The sequence below is a fragment of the Pseudophryne corroboree genome, chromosome 6, assembly GCF_028390025.1.
Source record: "Pseudophryne corroboree isolate aPseCor3 chromosome 6, aPseCor3.hap2, whole genome shotgun sequence".
Lineage (NCBI taxonomy): Eukaryota > Metazoa > Chordata > Amphibia > Anura > Myobatrachidae > Pseudophryne > Pseudophryne corroboree.
In genome coordinates this window covers 803,990,645-804,009,652 of record NC_086449.1, presented here as the reverse complement: position 1 = coordinate 804,009,652, position 19,008 = coordinate 803,990,645, and the positions used below count along the sequence as shown (strand labels likewise).

Sequence of the window (19,008 nt, the reverse complement as noted above, 5' to 3'; positions counted from 1 at the left end):
AAGTTTAGTTTTAGGTTTTTTATTTTCAGTGAGATCTGCTGGCAACAGGCTCACTGCATCGAGGGACTAAGGGGAGAAGAAGCGAACTCACCTGCTTGCAGAGTGGATTGGGCTTCTTAGGCTACTGGACACCATTAGCTCCAGAGGGACCGAACACAGGCCCAGCCTCGGAGTCCGGTCCCAGAGCCGCGCCGCCGGCCCCCTTACAGAGCCAGAAGCAAGAAGAGGTCCGGAAAATCGGCGGCAGAAGACATCTTGTCTTCACCAAGGTAGCGCACAGCACTGCAGCTGTGCGCCATTGCTCCTCAGCACACTTCACACTCCGGTCACTGAGGGTGCAGGGCGCTAGGGGGGGGCGCCCTGAGCAGCAATAAAAACACCTTGGCTGGCGAAAATACATCACATATAGCCCCCAGGGCTATATGGATGAATTTTAACCCCTGCCAGATTCCACATAAAAGCGGAAGAAAAGGCCGCCGAGAAGGGGGCGGAGCCTATCTCCTCAGCACACAGGCGCCATTTTCCCTCACAGCTCCGCTGGAAGGACGTCTCCCTGACTCTCTCCTGCAGTCCTGCACTACAGAAACAGGGTAAAAAAGAGAGGGGGGCACTAATTGGCGTAATATTAACAAATAGCAGCTATAAGGGGGAAAAACACTTATTTAAGGTTATCCCTGTATATATATATATATATATATATATATATATATATATATATATATATATATATATATATATATATAGCGCTCTGGTGTGTGCTGGCATACTCTCCCTCTGTCTCCCCAAAGGGCTAGTGGGGTCCTGTCCTCTATCAGAGCATTCCCTGTGTGTGTGCTGTGTCGGTACGTTGTGTCGACATGTATGAGGAGGAAAATGATGTGGAGGCGGAGCAATTGCCTATAATAGAGATGTCACCCCCTAGGGAGTCGACACCTGAGTGGATGAGCTTATGGAAGGAATTACGTGACAGTGTCAGCTCTTTGCAAAAGACAGTTGACGACATGAGACAGCCGGCTACTCAGCTTGTGCCTGTCCAGGCATCTCAAAAGCCATCAGGGGCTCTAAAACGCCCGTTACCTCAGATGGTAGATACAGACGTCGACACGGATACTGACTCCAGTGTCGACGGGGAAGAGACAAACGTGACTTCCAATAGGGCCACACGTTACATGATTGAGGCAATGAAAAATGTTTTACATATTTCTGATAATACCAGTACCACTAAAAAGGGTATTATGTTCGGTGAGAAAAAACTACCTGTAGTTTTTCCTGAAACTGAGGAATTAAATGAGGTGTGTGATGAAGCGTGGGTTTCCCCCGATAAAAAACTGATAATTTCTAAAAAATTATTGGCATTATATCCTTTCCCGCCAGAGATTAGGTCGCGTTGGGAAACACACCCCCTAGGGTGGATAAAGCACTCACACGCTTATCAAAACAGGTGGCTCTACCCTCTCCTAAGACGGCCGCCCTTAAGGATCCTGCTGATAGAAAGCAGGAGGGTATCCTAAAATGTATTTACACACATACTGGTGTTATACTGCGACCAGCAATCGCCTCAGCCTGGATGTGCAGTGCTGGTTTGGCTTGGTCGGATTCCCTGACTGAAAATATTGATACCCTAGACAGGGACAGTATATTAATGACTATAGAGCATTTAAAAGATGCATTTCTATATATGCGTGATGCACAGCGGGATATTTGCCGACTGGCATCAAGAGTAAGTGCGCTGTCCATTTCTGCCAGAAGAGGGTTATGGACGCGACAGTGGTCAGGTGATGCGGATTCCAAACGGCATATGGAAGTATTGCCTTATAAAGGGGAGGAGTTATTTGGGGTAGGTCTTTCAGACCTGGTGGCCACAGCAACGGCTGGGAAATCCACATTTTTACCCCAGGTCGCCTCTCAACATAAGAAGACGCCGTATTATCAGGCGCAGTCCTTTCGTCCCCATAAGGGCAAGCGAGCGAAAGGCTCCTCATTTCTGCCCCGGGGCAGAGGAAGGGGAAAAAGACTGCAACAGACAGCCAATTCCCAGGAACAGAAGCCCTCTCCCGCTTCTGCCAAGTCCTCAGCATGACGCTGGGGCTTTACAAGCGGACTTAGGCACGGTGGGGGCACGTCTCAAGAATTTCAGCGCGCAGTGGGCTCACTCGCAAGTAGACCCCTGGGTCCTTCAGGTGGTATCTCAGGGGTACAAATTGGAATTCGAGACATCTCCCCCTCGCCGTTTCCTAAAGTCTGCTTTACCGACGTCTCCCTCCGACAGGGAGGCGGTATTGGAGACCATTCACAAGCTGTATTCTCAGCAGGTGATAATCAAGGTACCCCTCCTGCAACAGGGCAAGGGGTATTATTCAACGCTGTTTGTGGTACCGAAGCCGGACGGCTCGGTGAGACCTATTTTAAATCTGAAATCCTTGAACACTTACATACAAAGGTTCAAGTTCAAGATGGAGTCACTCAGAGCAGTGATCGCGAACCTGGAAGAAGGGGACTATATGGTGTCTCTGGACATCAAGGATGCTTACCTCCATGTCCCAATTTACCCTTCTCACCAAGGGTACCTCAGATTTGTGGTACAGAACTGTCACTATCAGTTTCAGACGCTGCCGTTTGGATTGTCCACGGCACCCCGGGTCTTTACCAAGGTAATGGCCGAAATGATGATACTTCTTCGAAGAGAAGGCGTCTTAATTATCCCTTACTTGGACGATCTCCTGATAAGGGCAAGATCCAAGAAACGGTTAGTAGTCGGAGTAGCACTATCTCAAGTAGTGTTACGGCAGCACGGGTGGATTCTAAATATCCCAAAATCACAGCTGATTCCGACGACACGTCTGCTGTTCCTAGGGATGATTCTGGACACAGTCCAGAAAAAGGTGTTTCTCCCGGAGGAGAAAGCCAGGGAGTTATCCGAGTTAGTCAGAAACCTCCTGAAACCAGACCGGGTCTCAGTGCATCAATGCACAAGGGTCCTGGGAAAAATGGTGGCTTCCTACGAAGCGATTCCATTCGGCAGATTCCACGCAAGAACATTTCAGTGGGATCTGCTGGACAAATGGTCCGGATCGCATCTTCACATGCATCAGCGGATAACCCTGTCCCCAAGGACAAGAGTGTCTCTCCTGTGGTGGTTGCAGAGTGCTCATCTTCTAGAGGGCCGCAGATTCGGCATTCAGGACTGGGTCCTGGTTACCACGGATGCCAGCCTGAGAGGCTGGGGAGCAGTCACACAGGGAAGAAATTTCCAGGGCTTGTGGTCAAGCCTGGAAACGTCACTTCACATAAATATCCTGGAACTAAGGGCCATTTACAATGCTCTAAGCAAAGCAAGACCTCTGCTTCAGGGTCAGCCGGTGTTGATCCAGTCAGACAACATCACGGCAGTCGCCCACGTAAACAGACAGGGCGGCACAAGAAGCAGGAGGGCAATGGCAGAAGCTGCAAGGATTCTTCGCTGGGCGGAAAATCATGTGATAGCACTGTCAGCAGTGTTCATACCGGGAGTGGACAACTGGGAAGCAGACTTCCTCAGCAGACACGACCTCCACCCGGGAGAGTGGGGACTTCATCCAGAAGTCTTCCTCATGATTGTAAACCGTTGGGAAAAACCAAAGGTGGACATGATGGCGTCCCGCCTCAACAAAAAACTAGACAGGTATTGCGCCAGGTCAAGGGACCCTCAGGCAATAGCGGTGGACGCTCTGGTAACACCGTGGGTGTACCAGTCAGTGTATGTGTTCCCTCCTCTGCCTCTCATACCCAAGGTACTGAGAATTATAAGACGGAGAGGAGTAAGAACTATACTCGTGGCTCCGGATTGGCCAAGAAGGACTTGGTACCCGGAACTTCAAGAGATGCTCAGAGGACCCATGGCCTCTTCCTCTAAGAAGGGACCTACTCCAGCAGGGACCCTGTCTGTTCCAAGACTTACCGTGGCTGCATTTGACGGCATGGCGGTTGAACGCCGGATCCTGAAGGAAAAAGGCATTCCGGATGAAGTCATCCCTACCCTGATCAAAGCCAGGAAGGATGTAACCGCACAGCATTATCATCGTATTTGGCGTAAATATGTTGCGTGGTGCGAGGCCAGGTAGGCCCCTACAGAGGAATTTCAACTGGGTCGTTTCCTGCATTTCCTGCAAACAGGACTGTCTATGGGCCTAAAATTAGGGTCCATTAAGGTTCAAATTTCAGCCCTGTCGATTTTCTTCCAGAAAGAACTGGCTTCAGTTCCTGAAGTTCAGACGTTTGTCAAGGGGGTACTGCATATACAGCCTCCTTTTGTGCCTCCAGTGGCACCCTGGGATCTCAATGTGGTTTTGGGGTTCCTAAAATCACATTGGTTTGAACCACTTACCACTGTGGACTTAAAATATCTCACATGGAAAGTGGTAATGCTGTTAGCCCTGGCTTCAGCCAGGTGCGTGTCAGAATTGGCGGCTTTGTCCTATAAAAGTCCTTACCTGATTTTTCATACGGATAGGGCAGAATTGAGGACTCGTCCTCAGTTTCTCCCTAAGGTGGTTTCAGCGTTTCACCTGAACCAGCCTATTGTGGTACCTGCGGCTACTAGGGACTTGGAGGACTCCAAGTTACTGGACGTAGTCAGGGCCCTGAAAAAATGTTTCCAGGATGGCTGGAGTCAGAAAATCTGACTCGCTGTTTATACTGTATGCACCCAACAAGCTGGGTGCTCCTGCTCCTAAGCAGACTATTGCTCGTTGGATTTGTAGTACAATTCAGCTTGCACATTCTGTGGCAGGCCTGCCGCAGCCAAAATCTGTAAAAGCCCATTCCACAAGGAAGGTGGGCTCATCTTGGGCGGCTGCCCGAGGGGTCTCGGCGTTACAACTTTGCCGAGCAGCTACTTGGTCAGGGGCAAACACGTTTGCAAAATTCTACAAATTTGATACCCTGGCTGAGGAGGACCTGGAGTTCTCTCTTTCGGTGCTGCAGAGTCATCCGCACTCTCCCGCCCGTTTGGGAGCTTTGGTATAATCCCCATGGTCCTTACGGAGTTCCCAGCATCCACTAGGACGTCCGAGAAAATAAGAATTTACTCACCGGTAATTCTATTTCTCATAGTCCGTAGTGGATGCTGGGCGCCCATCCCAAGTGCGGATTATCTGCAATACTTGTACATAGTTATTGTTAACTAATCGGGTTATTGTTGTAGTGAGCCATCCTTCGAGAGGCTCCTCTGTTATCATACTGTTAACTGGGTTCAGATCACAAGTTGTACGGTGTGATTGGTGTGGCTGGTATGAGTCTTACCCGGGATTCATAAATCCTTCCTTATTGTGTACGCTCGTCCGGGCACAGTATCCTAACTGAGGCTTGGAGGAGGGTCATAGGGGGAGGAGCCAGTGCACACCAGGTAGTCCTAAAGCTTTACTTTTGTGCCCAGTCTCCTGCGGAGCCGCTATTCCCCATGGTCCTTACGGAGTTCCCAGCATCCACTACGGACTATGAGAAATAGAATTACCGGTGAGTAAATTCTTATTTTAAACCTACCGGTAAATCTTTTTCTCCTAGTCCGTAGAGCAGGCTTTTTCAACCAGTGTGCCGTGGCACACTAGTGTGCCGCGACCAGTTGCAAGGTGTGCCGCGGAGCCAGAGCAGCTTCCTGCACCTTCAGAGTGAACTGTTGGCCCGTGGCTCTTCTTAGAGGATCAGTCGTTCTCTGGCTGTGACGTATGCCTTGAAGACGCGGCAGTGTGATATCATAGGTCACGGACGCTGCGTCTCACCACCCAGCCAACCCACCCACCTGCACACACATCTTTCCAGTTCCTGCCTGCATACACAGCTTTCCTTGACCACCCACATCCACACCTGCCCAACCGCCCACTGCTCAGTATTTGCAGCACTCCACTATGAATAACCCCCGCCACTGAGGGACATAGAGGAGGACAGCTGACCGGTAGGGGCTAATATTTGTTATTTTATTTCTCCTGTGAGGAACAATAGGATTTATGTGGGGAGAATAAGGATTTATGTGGGGAATAATGTGAATAATTCATGTGGGGAGCAATAGGATTTATGTGGAGCAATGTGGTTGTTTTTTCTGTGTAGGCCAATGTATGTGTTTTGTTTTCTTTAATGTGAGGGCCAATGTGTGTTTTTTGTTTTTTTCTGTGGTGAACTGATGGTGCGCCTTGGCAATTTTAAAATATAGTTCGGTGTGCTGCGAGTAAAAAAAGGTTGAAAATCACTGCCGTAGAGGATGCTGGGCGCCCGTCCCAGTGCGGACAAAATCTGCATGGCTTGTATATGGTTGTTGCTTCCATAAGGGTTATGTTACAGTTGAGATCAGTCTTGGGCTGATACTGTTTTTTGTTCATACTGTTAACTGGTTGCGTATATTCCAGGTTATACGGTGTGGATGGTGTGGGCTGGTATGAATCTTGCCCTTAGATTAACAAAATCCTGCCTTGTATTGTCCATCTCCTCTGGGCACAGTTTCTCTAACTGAGGTCTGGAGGAGGGGCATAGAGGGAGGAGCCAGTGCACACCCATTCTAAAGTTCTTTATAGTGCCCATATCTCCTGCGGAGCCCGTCTATACCCCATGGTCCTTACGGAGTCCCCAGCATCCTCTACAGACTAGGAGAAAAAGATTTACCGGTAGGTTTAAAATCCTATCTATCTATCTATCGTTTGGAGGGAGGCGGCACTCTGGAGACTGTAAACAGGCAAATCTCACCAAACAACAGTGTTTATTCTGTCAACGTTTCGGGGCTCCAGCCCCTTCCTTAGGACATGAGATTTGCCTGTTTACAGTGTCCAGAGTGCCGCTCCCTCCAAACGATGCATATTTAGGGGTGCATTCCCTTAAGGAGGGCACCGGAGCACAGCACAACCTAGATAGGTCATTGGAGTGTCGGGGCATATTCTCTGTTCCATCTAAAATATTATATAAACAATAATTTGAGTACTTTAATCGATACGAGATTAGTGGTTCACTGTATGGGCTAACAGTAGTGAATATAAATTTGGTAATAGCAATCCTAAACAATCAAATTGTAAGGTTACAGTATTGTGGAAAAACTGCAACTTGTATTTTGATACAAAAATAGAGCAGAGATACTGTTATAATATTGTGTCTAGTATGGTAAAAGTATATGGAGAATAGTTTTTCTTTAGTTTCTGTTACCAAGAGGTACCTGTTATTGTTTTTAAGATGTGTGTATCTTTTTTGTAAACTGCGTGTCCGCCTGCGGAGTATAAAAGGTAGTACAAATAGGAGCATTCAATTCATATTTACTGGGTGTACACTTAACTTTGTAGGAATCGTTACAATATACCAATTGGTAAATTGGGTTTTAGAATATTAGCTATATAACCCGTAAACAGATGCGCTAGAAGTATATGATCTTTGTGCGGCTATAAGTATACGATCATTGTGCGTAATTATTAGGGGGTTTATTTAACCTGTAACAATATACTTATTGGTATATTGGATATTAATGATATAACCTATAAGCAGATGCGCTATAAGTATATGATCTCCGTGCAGCCTGACACTCCGTATTTGTTCAAATGAAGTATGTCAGTAGAGAACGGCTATGTGATTGGCCGCCATTTAGTTGAAGTATGTGCACTAACGTCACGAAGCCCAGCCCTCTGACGAAGTCTCTGATGAAATGCGTAGGGGCGGAGCTTCGTGACGTCATCGTTCACCTGCGTTTGTGAGATCCTGTGTCAGCGGCTCCAGTGACCCGACCCGTGGCGGTCCCCGGTGGTGATCAGCGGCGGGTAGTGAGAGTTCTGGGCATCCTGCATCAGAGTTCCCGTCACTGCCGTGAGGTTTATCAATTTGCCATGTGGCAACCAGCCCACACTGGTTACGTTGCGGTACGGGGCGTACACGTTTCATGCTGTACTGTATATTATGTGCTTTTAACAATTAAAATTGTCGGTTTTACGCTATGAGTGCCCTCTCTAGATTATATATATATATATATATATATATATATATATATATATATATATATATATTTCTCTATCGTCCTAGTGGATGCTGGGGTTCCTGAAAGGACCATGGGGAATAGCGGCTCCGCAGGAGACAGGGCACAAAAAGTAAAGCTTTTCCAGATCAGGTGGTGTGCACTGGCTCCTCCCCCTATGACCCTCCTCCAGACTCCAGTTAGATTTTTGTGCCCGGCCGAGAAGGGTGCAATTCTAGGTGGCTCTCATAAAGAGCTGCTTAGAGAAAGTTTAGCTTAGGTTTTTTATTTTACAGTGATTCCTGCTGGCAACAGGATCACTGCAACGAGGGACAGAGGGGAGAAGAAGTGAACTCACCTGCGTGCAGGATGGATTGGCTTCTTGGCTACTGGACATCAGCTCCAGAGGGACGATCACAGGTACAGCCTGGATGGTCACCGGAGCCGCGCCGCCGGCCCCCTTGCAGATGCTGAAGTAAGAAGAGGTCCAGAATCGGCGGCTGAAGACTCCTGCAGTCTTCTAAAGGTAGCGCACAGCACTGCAGCTGTGCGCCATTTTCCTCTCAGCACACTTCACACGCAGTCACTGAGGGTGCAGGGCGCTGGGGGGGGGCGCCCTGGGAGGCAAATGTAAACCTATATAAAGGCTAAAAATACCTCACATATAGCCCCCAGAGGCTATATGGAGATATTTAACCCCTGCCTGTATTCACAAAATAGCGGGAGACGAGCCCGCCGAAAAAGGGGCGGGGCCTATCTCCTCAGCACACGGCGCCATTTCCTCTCACAGCTCCGCTGGTCAGGACGGCTCCCAGGTCTCTTCCCTGCACTGCACTACAGAAACAGGGTAAAACAGAGAGGGGGGGCAAATTTAATGGCAATATCTTGATATATATAAAGCAGCTATAAGGGAGCACTTATTATAAGGCTATCCCTGTCATATATAGCGCTTTTTGGTGTGTGCTGGCAGACTCTCCCTCTGTCTCCCCAAAGGGCTAGTGGGTCCTGTCTTCGTTTAGAGCATTCCCTGTGTGTCTGCTGTGTGTCGGTACGTGTGTGTCGACATGTATGAGGACGATATTGGTGTGGAGGCGGAGCAATTGCCAAATATGGGGATGTCACCTCCTAGGGGGTCGACACCAGAATGGATGCCTTTATTTATGGAATTACGGGATAGTGTCAACACGCTAAAGCAGTCGTTTGACGACATGAGGCGGCCGGACAATCAATTAGTGCCTGTCCAGGCGCCTCAAACACCGTCAGGGGCTGTAAAACGCCCTTTGCCTCAGTCGGTCGACACAGACCCAGACACAGGCACTGATTCCAGTGGTGACGGTGACGAATCAACCGTATTTTCCAGTAGGGCCACACGTTATATGATTTTGGCAATGAAGGAGGCGTTACATTTAGCGGATACTACAGGTACCACTAAACAGGGTATTATGTGGGGTGTGAAAAAACTACCTATAGTTTTTCCTGAATCAGAAGAATTAAATGACGTGTGTGATGAAGCGTGGGTTGCCCCTGATAAAAAGCTGATAATTTCAAAGAAATTATTGGTATTATACCCTTTCCCGCCAGAGGTTAGGGAGCGCTGGGAAACACCTCCTAGGGTGGACAAGGCGCTAACACGCTTATCAAAACAAGTGGCGTTACCTTCTCCTGAGACGGCCGCACTTAAAGATCCATCAGATAGGAGGATGGAAAATATCCAAAAAAGTATATACACACATGCAGGTGTTATACTACGACCAGCTATAGCGACTGCCTGGATGTGCAGTGCTGGGGTAGTTTGGTCAGAGTCCCTGATTGAAAATATTGATACCCTGGACAGGGACAATATTTTACTGTCGTTAGAACAAATAAAGGATGCATTTCTTTATATGCGTGATGCACAGAGGGATATCTGCACACTGGCATCACGGGTAAGTGCTATGTCCATTTCGGCCAGAAGAGCTTTATGGACGCGACAGTGGACAGGCGATGCGGATTCAAAACGGCATATGGAAGTTTTGCCGTATAAAGGGGAGGAGTTATTTGGAGTCGGTCTATCAGATTTGGTGGCCACGGCTACAGCCGGGAAATCCACCTTTCTACCTCAAGTCACTCCCCAACAGAAAAAGGCACCGACTTTTCAACCGCAGCCCTTTCGTTCCTTTAAAAATAAGAGAGCAAAGGGCTATTCATATCTGCCACGAGGCAGAGGTCGAGGGAAGAAACAGCAACAGGCAGCTCCTTCCCAGGAACAGAAGCCCTCCCCGGCTTCTACAAAAGCCTCAGCATGACGCTGGGGCTTCTCAAGCGGACTCGGGGACGGTGGGAGGTCGTCTCAAAAATTACAGCGCGCAGTGGGCTCACTCGCAGGTAGATCCCTGGATCCTGCAGATAATATCTCAGGGGTACAGGTTGGAATTAGAGACAGATCCACCTCGCCGTTTCCTGAAGTCTGCCTTACCAACGTCCCCTTCCGAAAGGGAGACGGTTTTGGAAGCCATTCACAAGCTGTACTCTCAGCAGGTGATAGTCAAGGTACCTCTTCTACAACAAGGGAAGGGGTATTATTCCACTCTATTTGTGGTACCGAAGCCGGATGGCTCGGTAAGGCCTATTCTAAATCTGAAGTCCTTGAACCTGTACATAAAGAAGTTCAAGTTCAAGATGGAGTCACTCAGAGCAGTGATAGCGAACCTGGAAGAAGGGGACTTTATGGTATCCTTGGACATCAAGGATGCGTATCTCCACGTTCCAATTTACCCCTCACACCAGGGGTACCTCAGGTTCGTTGTACAAAACTGTCACTATCAGTTTCAGACGCTGCCGTTTGGTTTGTCCACGGCACCTCGGGTCTTTACAAAGGTAATGGCCGAGATGATGATTCTTCTTCGAAGAAAAGGCGTATTAATTATCCCATACTTGGACGATCTCCTAATAAGGGCAAGGTCCAGAGAACAGCTAGAGATGGGATTAGCAATATCTCAAGAGGTGCTAAAGCAGCACGGATGGATTCTGAATATTCCAAAATCCCAATTAATGCCGACAACTCGTCTGCTGTTCCTAGGGATGATTCTGGACACGGTTCAGAAAAAGGTTTTTCTTCCCGAGGAAAAAGCCAAGGAGTTATCCGACCTGGTCAGGAATCTCCTAAAACCAGGAAAGGTGTCTGTACATCAATGCACGCATCTTCAGATGCACCTGCGGATAACCCTGTCTCCAAGGACAAGGGTATCTCTTCTGTGGTGGTTGCAGAGGGCTCATCTATTGGAGGGCCGCAGATTCGGCATACAGGATTGGATCCTGGTGACCACGGACGCCAGCCTGAGAGGCTGGGGAGCAGTCACACAAGGAAGAAACTTCCAGGGAGTGTGGTCGAGCCTGGAAAAGTCTCTTCACATAAACATTCTGGAACTAAGAGCAATCTACAATGCTCTAAGCCAGGCGGAACCTCTGCTTCAAGGAAGACCGGTGTTGATCCAGTCGGACAACATCACGGCAGTCGCCCATGTAAACAGACAGGGCGGCACAAGAAGCAGGAGTGCAATGGCAGAAGCTGCCAGGATCCTTCGCTGGGCGGAGAATCACGTGATAGCACTGTCAGCAGTGTTCATCCCGGGAGTGGACAACTGGGAAGCAGACTTCCTCAGCAGACACGATCTTCACCCGGGAGAGTGGGGACTTCATCCAGAAGTTTTCCACATGCTAATAAACCGTTGGGAAAGACCAATGGTGGACATGATGGCGTCTCGCCTCAACAAAAAACTGGACAGGTATTGCGCCAGGTCAAGAGATCCGCAGGCAATAGCTGTGGACGCGCTGGTAACACCTTGGGTGTACCAGTCGGTGTATGTGTTTCCTCCTCTGCCTCTCATACCAAAGGTATTGAGAATCATACGGCAAAGCGGAGTAAGAACGATACTAGTGGCTCCGGATTGGCCAAGAAGGTCTTGGTACCCGGAACTTCAAGAGATGGTCACGGACGATCCGTGGCCTCTACCTCTAAGACAGGACCTGCTTCAGCAGGGACCGTGTCTATTCCAAGACTTACCGCGGCTGCGTTTGACGGCATGGCGGTTGAACGCCAGATCCTAAAAGGAAAAGGCATTCCAGAAGAAGTCATTCCTACCTTGATTAAGGCAAGAAAGGAAGTCACCGCGAAGCATTATCACCGCATTTGGCGGAAATATGTTGCGTGGTGCGAGGATCGGAGTGCTCCGACGGAGGAATTTCAACTGGGTCGTTTCCTACATTTCCTGCAATCAGGATTGTCTATGGGTCTCAAATTGGGATCTATTAAGGTTCAAATTTCGGCCCTGTCAATATTCTTCCAAAAAGAATTGGCCTCCGTTCCTGAGGTCCAGACTTTTGTCAAAGGAGTACTGCATATACAGCCTCCTGTGGTGCCTCCGGTGGCACCGTGGGATCTAAATGTAGTTTTAGATTTCCTCAAATCCCATTGGTTTGAACCACTAAAAAATGTGGATTTGAAATATCTCACATGGAAAGTGACTATGTTACTGGCCCTGGCGTCCGCCAGGAGAGTATCTGAACTGGCGGCTTTATCTTATAAAAGCCCTTATTTAATTTTCCATTCGGATAGGGCAGAGCTGCGGACGCGTCCGCATTTTCTCCCTAAGGTGGTATCAGCGTTTCACCTGAACCAGCCTATTGTAATGCCTGCGGCTACAAGCGACTTGGAGGACTCCAAGTTGTTGGACGTTGTCAGAGCTTTAAAAATATACATTTCAAGGACGGCTGGAGTCAGAAAATCTGACTCGCTGTTTATACTGTATGCACCCAACAAGTTGGGTGCGCCTGCTTCTAAGCAGTCGATTGCTCGTTGGATTTGTAACACAATTCAACTTGCACATTCTGTGGCAGGCCTGCCACAGCCTAAATCTGTTAAGGCCCATTCCACAAGGAAGGTGGGCTCATCTTGGGCGGCTGCCCGAGGGGTCTCGGCATTACAACTCTGCCGAGCAGCTACGTGGTCAGGGGAGAACACGTTTGTAAAATTCTACAAATTTGATACCCTGGCAAAGGAGGACCTGGAGTTCTCTCATTCGGTGCTGCAGAGTCATCCGCACTCTCCCGCCCGTTTGGGAGCTTTGGTATAATCCCCATGGTCCTTTCAGGAACCCCAGCATCCACTAGGACGATAGAGAAAATAAGAATTTACTTACCGATAATTCTATTTCTCGGAGTCCGTAGTGGATGCTGGGCGCCCATCCCAAGTGCGGATTATCTGCAATACTTGTACATAGTTATTGTTAACTAATTCGGGTTATTGTTTAGGGAGCCATCTTTCAGAGGCTCCTCTGTTATCATACTGTTAACTGGTTTTAGATCACAAGTTGTACGGTGTGATTGGTGTGGCTGGTATGAGTCTTACCCGGGATTCAAAATCCTCCCTTATTGCGTACGCTCGTCCGGGCACAGTACCTAACTGGAGTCTGGAGGAGGGTCATAGGGGGAGGAGCCAGTGCACACCACCTGATCTGGAAAAGCTTTACTTTTTGTGCCCTGTCTCCTGCGGAGCCGCTATTCCCCATGGTCCTTTCAGGAACCCCAGCATCCACTACGGACTCCGAGAAATAGAATTATCGGTAAGTAAATTCTTATTATATATATATGTATGTATAATATTATACGCACACGATATTACCCTATTTATCTAATTGGTACTGTTGCTGAATAATGGACGTGTCATGTCCGCTGAATTGTCTGCGTTACTCTTATCTTGAACGCTGCAACGTCCGTCCCTTTATCTCGGCCGGAATGGGGATTGCTGCCTAACTTCGGGCCAGTTTGCAGTAACCTGTTTCAGCAGACGATGTGTGTAGTAAATCACGAAGCTGACAAGTTACAGCAGCTGTCCGTTCCAGGCTGAGGGGAAATCGTGCTGAAAAGGGATTTGGTGTTTGTTTCCCTACAACTTTATCTGGAGAGATGTGCATTAGAGGAATTACATTTCTTACGCTGTCAGGCAAAATTCTGCATTATTAATTATGCTGGGTTATACGAGGTGTCTTTTTTATTGCTGCTTCTGTAGCATGCATAGGCTTACTTGGGAAGAGCCTATTTAATTAATAGAGATATATGCATTTGAAAAGGCACAGGGGTTGCCCCCTTACACTTTGGATATGTGTGACCGGCGGTCAGGAGTGGGAATAGTTCCTGTTGGTCGGCATTTGTGAGCCTATGTAACTTAGCGGTGGACGGAACGAGCATTGGTCCCCATCTGCCTAAAACCCCACCCCTACCTACCCAGAAACATGCATTTATTGTTGGAATACTGCCCCTTTTGAGGTCAACAAATATGGGCACTTGGGAATTCTGTCCTCATGGAACCCCAAACAATGCATGTTTTCAAGCTATCCTCAGGATTAATTAGTACGATCTATAGATCTATTGTGTTAGACATTTACACACCTGTGCTCCAGCTAGATAATCTGGAAAACATGCACTGTTGTGGTTCCAGGAGTACGGGGTTTGACACGCACTATCCTATGGGTGTTATAAGTACCATCGCATCTCCAAATACATTCCAAAACACAATAGAGCAAACGTAATCGGATACCGGGTTTTCTGAAACAGCGGCGAGCTGGAAGTCGCATTTAAAGTGTCCGTGTTAAATAAGGCAAAACCAGGTTACGTTTGCCCCAGTGCCTTTGTGGAAGGATCCCTAAAGAGCCCAGGCAACGTGCTCAAATTCAGGCCTTTTAGAAGGATTCCATAGACTAGTTGCCAGGAGTAAGGCTGTCAATATGATGTGCATTCAATGGTCCATTTTTTTTTTCTCCTACGTTCTAGAGGATGCTGGGGACTCCGTAAGGACCATGGGGTATAGACGGGATCCGCAGGAGACATCTGCACACTATAAGACTTTGAATGGGTGTGAACTGGCTCCTCCCTCTATGCCCCTGCTCCAGACTCCAGTTAGACTCTGTGCCCAGGAGTGACTGGACACACACTAGGGGAGCTCTACTGAGTTTCTCTAAAAGACTTTGTTAGGTTTTTTATTTTCAGAGAGACCTGCTGGCTACAGGCTCCCTGCATCGTGGGACTGAGGGGAGAGAAGTCAGACCTACTTCTGTGAGTTAAAGGCTCTGCGTCTTAGGCTACTGGACACCATTACCTCCAGAGGGTTCGATCACTTGGTGCGCCTAGCTGCTTGTTCCCGGAGCCGCGCCGTCACCCCCCTCACAGAAGCCAGAAGAAAGAAGCCGGGTGAGTATGAGAAGGAAAAAAGACTTCAGTGGCGGCAGAAGACTTCAGTGTCCTGGAGGTACCGCGCAGTGGTCGCGCCGCGCGCCATTGCTCCCACACACCAACGGCACTCACAGGGTGCAGGGCGCAGGGGGGGGGGGGGGGCGCCCTGGGCAGCAATATACCTCACTAAGAAGCCTGGCATGACATGTATACAGTGCACGGACACTGTATATGAATCCCCGCCAGCATGAGCGGCTAAGATAACAGCGGGGCTGAAACGCGCCGAGAAGGAGGCGTGGCTTAGCCCTCACAGCACAGCGCCATTTTCTCCAGCACTCCCCACCAAAAGCACTGGGTACATAGTAGTGTAAACGAAGGGGGGCACAGTGAGTAGTGATATATAGTATAGCACTATATTAGATAATGGCCGTGTAGTAAGTGTGTTGTGTATAAATGACTGTGTTTTCCCTGTCAGATAACCACTATAGCTTTTAGCACACATGTGTCGACATGTGTGAGGGCTCTGTCGCAGACAGTTATGGGAATCTCTCTGTCGGCATTGCCGACTCCTGTGGTACTTGATTGAGTAAATGAAGTGTTAGCAGGTATCCAGTTCTTCAAGATTTACTCATAGAAGATCCCTGGCCTTTTCCTCTACATGAGGAACTGCTACAGCAAGATCCGGGCGTCTATCAAGACTTACCGCGGCTGCGTTTGACGGCGTGGCGGTTGAGCGCCATATCCTAGCCCGAAAGGGTATTCCCAGTGAAGTCATTTCCACACTTCTTCAGACTAGAAAAGAAGTAACGGCAAGGTCTTACCACAGTCTTTGGCATAAATGTGTGTCTTGGTGTGAATCCAAGAAGGCTACTACGGAAGACTTTCAGCTGGGTCGTTCTTCTCTATTCTTTGCAAGCAGGTGTGGATGCAGGCCTAAAGTTAGGCTCTATCTCAGTGCAGTTTTGGCCTTATAAATTTTCTTTAAAAAAAAAAAAAAGAATTGGCCACCTTTCTGGAAGTTCAGACTGTCGTGAAAGGAGTACTGCACATCCATCCTCCATTTGTGCCCCATTGGCACCGTGGGACCTTGACATGGTGTTGCGGTTTCTTGTGTCGCACTGTTTGGAACCTTTATGGAAGGTTGCGTTAAAATTTCTCTCTTGGAAAGTGGTCATGCTATTGGCCTTGGCGTCCGCAAGACGGGTGTCGGAAGTAGCGGCTTTGTCTCACAAGAGCCCCTGTTTGATCTTCCATGTGGATAGAGTGGAATTAAGAACTCTGATAATAGTTCTGCCAAATGTGGTTTCTGTGTTTCGCAGAGACCAGCCTATTTTGATGCCTGTGGTTACTTAAGCATTGGCTGATTCAAAGTCTCTCGATGTAGTCAGGGCTTTGAATATTTAGGTCGCCAATTTTGGCTCAGATTGGGGAAACAGAGGCTCTGTTTGGCCGGTATGCTCCCAGCATGTTTGGGGCGCCTGCGTCTATGCAGTCTGTTACACGCTGGATCTGTGATACGATTCGGCGTGCTCGTTCTACGGCTGGATTGCCATTACCGAGGTCGGTGGAGACCCATTCTACTAGGAAGATGGGCTCTTCTTGGGCAGATGCCCGAGGAGTCTCGGCGGTTCAACTTTGCCGAGCGGCTACTTAGTCAGGTTCAAACACTTTTGCTAAGCTCTACAAGTTTGCTACCCTGGCTGATGGGGACCTCCTGTTTGCTCAATCGGTGCTGCAGAGTCGTCCGCACTCTCCCGCCCGGTCTGGAGCTTTGGTATAAACCCCATGGTCCTTACGGAGTCCCCAGCATCCTCTAGGACATAGGAGAAAATAGGATTTTAATACCTACCGGTAAATCCTTTTCTCTTAGTCCGTAGAGGATGCTGGGCGCCCATCCCAGTGCGTACTGTGTCTGCAGTTATTGGTTATGGTTACACTCTTGTGGTGTTTCTTTTCTGTCGGGCTGTTGCTGACGTTGTTCATGCCATGGCATGCGGTATCTTATTATTGGTTGGGTTGACGCACCGGTTGTGTTATATATTTATCAGCATGTGGCTGTGTATTGTTCATGCCGTTGGCAGGTATTCTATTGAATGCCACGTTCTGCAGTATGTTCGTGATGTGAGCTGGTATGACACTCACCGTGTTTAAACAAATAAATTCTTTCCTCGAAATGTCCATCTCCCTGGGCACAGTTCTCTAACTGGAGTCTGGAGGAGGGGCATAGAGGGAGGAGCCAGTTCACACCCATTCAAAGTCTTAGTGTGCCCATGTCTCCTGCGGATCCCGTCTATACCCCATGGTCCTTACGGAGTCCCCAGCATCCTCTACGGACTAATAGATAAGGATTTACCGGTAGGTATTAAAATCCTATTTTTTTAATTTTTATTATGTTTTAAGATGAGTGAGCTAATTACTTTTTTTTTCCTCTGCAGTAGAATTACCTTGCCCATTTTCTTAATGTCTAATAACCACTGCTCTTTACAGACCCATATAGTAGTAATACAACCATGAGGAGGTGCAACGTTAAGTAATGTGTGCAGGCCCCCAAACCATAATACTGTAATATTTCAAAAGTTGCTGGATGTCACTTTTATTTATTTAATTTTTTTTTTTACTTTGTTTATTTATATATTTATTTTACGAAGCTATAATGATCACTCGGCAGCATTCACTAGATGATACTTTATGGTTGTGAAATGACCTCTTTATACAACAAATAGTAATTTAGGTTTGTGATGTATGGCAGCATTTACCTGTAATTTTTTTATTTACTTTATTTTTATTTTATTACTACAGGCTTATGAGGAGTACACAAGTAAACTAGATGCCCTCCAGCAGAGGGAGCAGCAGTTATTGGAGTCCATGGGGAATGGAACAGAATCTTCATCACTATCCTCAGAAATGACTCTATCATCAGTCCCCTCTACTCTGTCTCTAGCGCCTACGTCCTTGTCCGTCCTTCAGAACCCCTCTGATCTCTCCCGAATCAACCCCAAATCTCCTCAGAAACCCATTGTTAGAGTCTTCCTACCTAACAAACAGCGCACCGTGGTGAGTACTCCTAAGCCACCAGTTGAAGACCTTGCTGACGGGGTGGGGGCGATGTTGATCCTAAAACATTTAGTGCCTGCAAAGCCTTTGGGTAGCTGCATGCCGATGAGCTGACTGCAAGCCCAGGGTTAATGAATATTCCGTGATTTAGGACACTCTAGAACAGCTACTGTACCAAAGCAATGACACTTCATAAGGGGGCCCTTTGGGGAAATGGATCACACTTCCGCAGGTAGCCCGTGGGTGCTGACTTAGAGTTCGGGTTACACCCCTTCCCACTCAAGCACGCTACTGGTTTGTGTCCCTGTAAGTACACCCAGTGTGTAGTAATTGGTAATACTAGTCACCAGAAGAGTGGGATAACGTAACTGGTGATTTGCGGCTCTCCTCGGTGCCTTTGTCTGATCTGTAGGAGTAATGCACATGTTTGTTGCCCCAGGTACCAGCCCGATGTGGAGTGACCGTTAGGGACAGCCTCAAGAAAGCACTGATGATGCGAGGTCTGATCCCGGAATGTTGTGCGGTGTACAGGGTTCAGGATGGGTAAGACGTATCTGCATTAACAGTCTATTGAAAAGGCAACACGCAGCACTTTACAGAGGTTCCCCTCAATTATTCACCTTGTTCTTACCCCATTGGCGCTTACTGTCCAAACTCTCTATCGCCCTTTTATCTGTAGCCATTTAACACATTTATTATATGTATTATTATTATTATATATTTTATTTTTTTTGTAACTGGGTGTAATCCTGTAAAATCCTGGCCAGCTCTGGGCGAACATACGCTCATTGTCT

General features: G+C 48.0%; 1 protein-coding gene across 4 annotated transcripts in view; it reads left to right on the top strand.

Moving 5' to 3' along the window:
* The window catches only part of BRAF (B-Raf proto-oncogene, serine/threonine kinase), a 284,434-nt gene that overhangs the window by 97,227 nt on the left and 168,199 nt on the right, over positions 1-19,008 (top strand). For all 4 annotated transcript variants that reach the window (XM_063928964.1, XM_063928963.1, XM_063928961.1 and 1 more), the window contains exons 3-4: positions 17,960-18,214; positions 18,654-18,757. In XM_063928964.1, the coding sequence (XP_063785034.1) occupies positions 17,960-18,214; positions 18,654-18,757 (359 nt within the window). The remainder of the gene's footprint in view (positions 1-17,959; positions 18,215-18,653; positions 18,758-19,008) is intronic.